Source organism: Diaporthe citri (assembly GCF_014595645.1).
Source record: "Diaporthe citri strain NFHF-8-4 chromosome Unknown scaffold_17, whole genome shotgun sequence".
In the NCBI taxonomy this organism is placed as follows: domain Eukaryota; kingdom Fungi; phylum Ascomycota; class Sordariomycetes; order Diaporthales; family Diaporthaceae; genus Diaporthe; species Diaporthe citri.
Genome location: NW_025064862.1, coordinates 494,889 through 500,897, shown reverse-complemented (window position 1 = coordinate 500,897; position 6,009 = coordinate 494,889). Strand labels below are relative to the sequence as shown.

General features: G+C 42.0%; 1 protein-coding gene across 1 annotated transcript; it reads left to right on the top strand.

The window, feature by feature from the left end:
• Positions 1-4,378: 4,378 nt before the first annotated feature.
• On the top strand, positions 4,379-5,808 carry INS49_005462 (uncharacterized protein; the record flags this gene model as incomplete). Its single annotated transcript, XM_043166242.1, has 3 exons — positions 4,379-4,726; positions 4,776-5,089; positions 5,292-5,808. The coding sequence occupies 3 exons, from the start codon at positions 4,379-4,381 to the stop codon at positions 5,806-5,808; spliced, it is 1,179 nt and encodes a 392-aa protein (XP_043017274.1).
• Between the last annotated feature and the right edge of the window lie 201 nt (positions 5,809-6,009).

Sequence of the window (6,009 nt, the reverse complement as noted above, 5' to 3'; positions counted from 1 at the left end):
AACCCTAACCCTAACCTAACCCTAACCCCCTAACCCTAACCCTAACCTAACCCTAACCCTAACCCTAACCCTAACCCTAACCCTAACCCTAACCCTAACCCCCTAACCCTAACCCTGTGCAGGTAGGGTCTTAATCTTATACCTTGCAGCTTTTCTTATAATATTTCCTTTATTTAATAAAAAAGAATTTATAATTTTTTAATTTTTTTTTATTTATTTAATTTTAATATTATTTTTATTTTAATTTTTTATTTATTAAAATTTATATATTATATTATTTTATTTTATTTTTTATAATATTTTTTTATTTTTTTATATTATAATATATTATTATTTTTAAATTTAATTTAATTTTAAAAATTTATTTTAATTTATTTATATTTTATATATTTTAATTATATTTTTTAATAACATTAATATAATTAAATTTAAATAAAAATTATTAAGTTTATAAATTTTTATTTTAAAAATAATATAAAAAATTAAAATTAATTTAACTTTTTTAAAAAAAATTTAGCTTTTTTATAAATAAATATTTATTTTATTTAAAATATTTAAATTTTTAATTAATAACTTTTAATAAAATATAATAATATTTTATAATTTTTATTTTTTTTTAAATTATTATAAATATTATAATAAATAATTTTTTAATAATTATAATTAAGTTTAAATAATAAATTTATTTATTAAATTTATAAAAAATAAAAAGCTTTTTTTTAAATTATTTTAAATATATTATTTAATAATAATATTTTTAATTATTTTTATTAAATTTAAAATAATATAATATTATTTTAATAATTTTAAAATTTAATTATTTAAATAATAAAATTAATAAATAATAATTTTAAAATTATTTAAAACCTTAATAATATTAATTTTATTAAATTTTAAAATATTTAAATTATAAATTATAAATAATATTATTTATAATAAAATTATTATATTAATAAAAAATAAAACTTTTAAAATATTAATTTAAGTTTTTAATTTATTATTAATAATAAATTATAAGATTTAATTAAAATAAAATTAATATTTTAATTAATAATAAATAAAACTAAATTTTTCTTTTTTATAATAAATTCTTTAAAATTTCTTTCTTAACTTTAAATAAAAAAAATAAATAATTATTTAAGTTTAAAAAAGCTTTAAACTTAAAAATATAATATATATATTATAATAATTTTTATTAAAATAATAATAAAATAAAGAAATTTAAAAGTAATAATATCTTTAATTAAAATAATTATTTTTAAGAAATAATTGAAAAGCTAAGTAAATAATAGATAAATTAATAAATAGTTAATTTAAAAAAAACACAGTGTGGCCGAAGGCCTTTCGCCTGCTAAGCTTGTGGATATTTAGGTAGTCTTGCTGAATCCAATTCAGCGGCTTGCCTTGTGGGACCTCGCGTCCGGCCGCTCGAGGTCAAGTCCGCGCCATGTCCAAATCTCAGGTGTGGCGGGCCCGTTCTGGTCGTTAAGGTCGGCATAGTTTCTATTAACAACTTGGACGTCGCAGCGCAAGCGAATGACAATTTGTTCAAGAGGCACGCCGTCAGAGTTGGCGACCGCGTCCTCGGCCTCGCCTTGGGTGCCGTTACCACGGACAGTGACCCTTCAGGGAGATTTCTGAACCAGGGACATGCTCCTTCCGAGGAAGCATTCCAGAAATATGCCCTCGTCCGTGCGCATTTCGCATGCGTCATCCCCAACACGATCACATACGAGCAGGCGTGCGTCTTTCCACTTACCATGACCATCGCTGCGAATGCCCTCTTTCACGAAGACTACCTCGATCTGTGCCGGCCTACTGTCCTACCACGCGAGCCTGATGCCTCATCCAACGTTGTCATCATCACCGCCGGAGCATCCAGCCTAGGCTGTCATGCCATTCACCTCGCTTATGCTGCAGGATACTGGGTCTAACTACGAGTCAGCGTACGCCCACCTAGCTTCCATAATACGCTTACTTAGCTTTTAGCGTTGGCCTACCTAGTATAAGGAAATTAATTATATGCATTATAAAATATTAATATTATAAGGTTATTAATAAAGTATAGCTATAGCTATTTTAAAGGGATCTTATAGCTACCCCTTTATTTATAACTTAAAAGTTACTTCTGCTCTTTGCCGCCCTTTGCGCCCTCTGCCGCCCTCTGCGCCCTCTGCCGCCCTCTAAGCCCTCTGCGCCCTCTAAGCTCTCTGCGCCCTCTAAGCCCTCTGCGCCCTCTAAGCGCTCTGCGGCCCTCTGGGCGCTCTGCGGCCCTCTGGGCGCTCTAGGGCCCTTTAAGCTTTTTAGGCTTGTATTTTTAAAGTATTACTTAAATTAAAAAATAGCTACCCTAGCTTTTTATATATAGGGTAAACTTAAAAAAATACTTAATCTTATTAATATAATACTAAGAAACAGAAGTACTAGGTAGGTTAACGCTGGAAGCTAAGTGGGCGTACTGTGGAAGCTAGGTGGGCGTACGCTAACTCTCTAACTACTCCACTTCCTCCCCAGAACACTTTAAAACCGTCCAAGAGTATAGCGCGAGGCGTGTCTTCGACTACCGCACGCGTAATCTAGCGAATAGAATTCTTTCAGCCATCAGGGAAGACAACCGGAGAGTCGCTTTTGTGGCCATTGGCATCGACTCCGTGGAAATCTGCAGAAGAGTATTCAGCAAGTCCAAGGGCGGGAATGGCATTCGAGATAACAACAAGTTCATCGCATTCACAGAATTTCCTACGACGACGATGCATCTCCCACTCACCTTGGCGCGATCCATCGGTTAGACGGCGATGCGGAAAACGTTCAACAACATTCTTTCAAGAGTATCTGGTGTCCAGATCAAGCCAATCGTGCTTCAAAACTTGGGTTCTCGTAAGAATAAGATCACTAGGATGGTGTTGCAGGATTTTCTCCCACGCGCATTGGCTTCAGACCAATATCTGCCCAAACCGCAACCAAAAGTGGTGGGCAAGGGCCTTGGGAAAATTCAAGAAGCGTTTGACGTCCTAAGAGACGAAAACTCTGCTGAGAAGCCTGCTGTGACGATATAATCGGGTGAATTGGAAGAATCTGCGTTGACACAACGCGTAAAGTACACGAGCTGATGTGACACAGGGCCTATTGGCTGTCCTGCTCTATTGAACTTTATGTAACTTTCATAACACAATCGGGTGCAAGTATAAAACAGTGCTAGTCCGTACATAAACCAGTATACTAATCAAATGGCAATCAACACCGCCAGTACTTGGGGTCTAGAGTAGTGAGTGCTCTGAACTCGCTTTACATGGGGGCTAATGCGACTTACCACGCATAGATACTAAATATGATCGGCAGGGTGAAGTAAATAGACTTGATTCTCTCTATGAGTCCGATTATGAGTCCGATTATGAGTCCGATTGCAGTTGCCCGACAACATGCTTACCGAGCACGACGTCCGAAATCAACGGACGGTCAATAGAGACGGCACTGAGTGGCAGACAAAGGACAAGCGTTGTCGATCAGGGCATCGTGCTGAGTCACAAGACACCTCTCAATGATGTTGAATCTAAGATTGACATATCATTGTCGGATGAGTATTTCCACCTGGTATCAACCATGGTCCTGGATCGCAACCCGACATTAGCCATTGCAGAGGAGGTTAAAACATGCATTCCATCATTTCTGGTGTGTTGGCAAGTATCATACCTCTGATTCACTCGCGAAACTCCGATTGATCTGCGGCCCCGGTCATGGGGGTCGCTGAAACCTTTCGGATACTATTTGAGCCGGTAAATCGGGGGCCGTCTGTTGATTGATGACGTGAGGAGGCGACATTCAAGACAGCCAGGCTCGGCGATTTGTCACGCGCCTCAAGGGCATGATGGCTCAAAGCTGATCTTACATCAGCTATAGAGTAATGTATGTAACTTGTCTTCACTTTCACAACCGGTGATATCTAGGGCGGAAAAGGAACTGCTACATGACGTAGATTTGAATATATTATCTAAAGCTCGCCGTCGCTACCTCCTCGCGAAAAGCGCGACCGTAGAGGGTGCTAAGAGCAATGTGTGTATCTAAGCTGCCTCCCTAAAGTTAGAGTTTTGTCTGCGCTGCTCGAGTCGTTAGGTACGGTAAATCCGCCCGGGAGCTAAACACGGCAGACAGGAGGGCCAACAGCGGTTTATTATTATGGGCAAGCTAGCCGTGGACCTTACCCGGAATTGCCGTGACAAGGAAGGCCGGCTCTCCACGAAGAGCACCGCGGAGCACGCGATGGACTCGTTCACCTGTTTTTGTAGCTCCCCTATACAAGTTTTCATGTGCATGACTCCAATTACAATCCTATCTATCATAGTCTTTTCCATTTCAACAATTCACCGTAATCACTCTGACCATGGCAGAATACACCGCGTCATCAGCCATGCTCAAGGCCCTTGAGGCCGCCGGAGTAACACACCTCTTTGTGAACCTCGGCAGCGACCATCCAGCCATCATGAAAGCTATATCCAAACGCAAAAGAGACGGGAAGCAGGGCCTCAAATTTATCACTGCGCCCAACGAGTTCGTCGGGCTCTGCGCAGCCCAAGGATTCTTTCAGGCCAGCGGTAAGATGCAGGCCATCATAGTGCATGTGGATGCCGGAACGCTCGCGATGGCCGGGGCGCTTCACAACGTCTCGAGAGCAAGGATCCCCGTGATAATGATCGCGGGAACATCACCGGTCACGGACGAGAACGAGCTTGTCGGGAAGAATTGAGCCAAATTGATAAGTCGCTAACGTTTCAAGGCAGGAGTTCATCCACGACATCCAAGACACTATTGACCAGCGTTGGATTGTGAGGAACTACACTGTTCTCAATCACGAGATCCGCACGGTCAGGAATGTAAAGCAGCTTATTCATCGGGCCGCTCAGTTCTCTCAGAGCGCGCCACAGGGGCCATCTTACCTGATCGCCTCCCGGGAGACTTTGGAGGAGGAAATCCCACCTTACGAAGTCAATCCAAAGAAGTATAGACCATTGGCTCCGAAAGTACTTGACCCGGGCTCGGTGAAGGAGATCGGCGAAGCCTTGATCAACGCGAAGCTTCCGGTGGTAATCACGAGGTACGTGGGGAAGAATGTCGCGGCCGTCCCCGAGCTGGTCAAGTTGGCCGAAGCCACAGGCCTGGCTGTCCTCGTAGGCCAACGGCCCGTTCCTCTTGGCAGTTTGGCCTTTTTTGCTAAACGGAAAGAATTGCAGGAAGCCGTACCAGGTACCACGAACTTCCCACATGACCACCAGCTTGCCTGGTTATTGGAGTGATAGCCCCAGGGATGGCCTGCTTGAAAAGGCCGACGTGATACTGGTCATTGACAGCGATGTGCCTTGGATCAAGAGCAGATTCAGGCCGTCGCCCGAGGCGCTCATCTATCACATTGATGCAGACCCTCTGAAGGTCAACATGAGCTTGTTCAACATCGGTGCTGACATCTCGGCTCAGGCCGATGCGAAGACCGCGCTGGAGCAGATTAATCAGTGGTTGACCCAGCAGAAGATCACCACAGCACAGGAGGAAGCTGTCAAGAAGAGAACGGCCAACGTCTCATCTATCCACGATGCCTACGTTGCCGACGTTGTCGCCCTCCAAGTTGTTCCCGAAGGCGACATCATAACTCCACACTATGTCCTATCCGTTCTCAAGAAACACATCGACCAGGATACGCTCGTCCTGAGCGAGGCAATCTCAAATTACTGCCCCGTTCCTGACCCTGGTCATGAACAACCGCGGCTGGAAGAGCCCCATGCTCAGCAACCTGGCGGTGCACAAGGCCGGGCACTCTAGCAGGATGGCCTCGCGGACGACCTGCACGTTACCTTTGACCCGCCCGTGGATCATGCCCAGGTCGCAGTCGCGGCGGGTGCGGGCTTTGGGGCCACTGTCAAGAAGGCTTCAGAGTCCGAGGCGGCCATAAAGAAGGGACTGGAAACTGTGAAGGCGGGGGGGGGGGGGGGCAGCTGTCATTGATGTCTGGCTGCCCAAGTT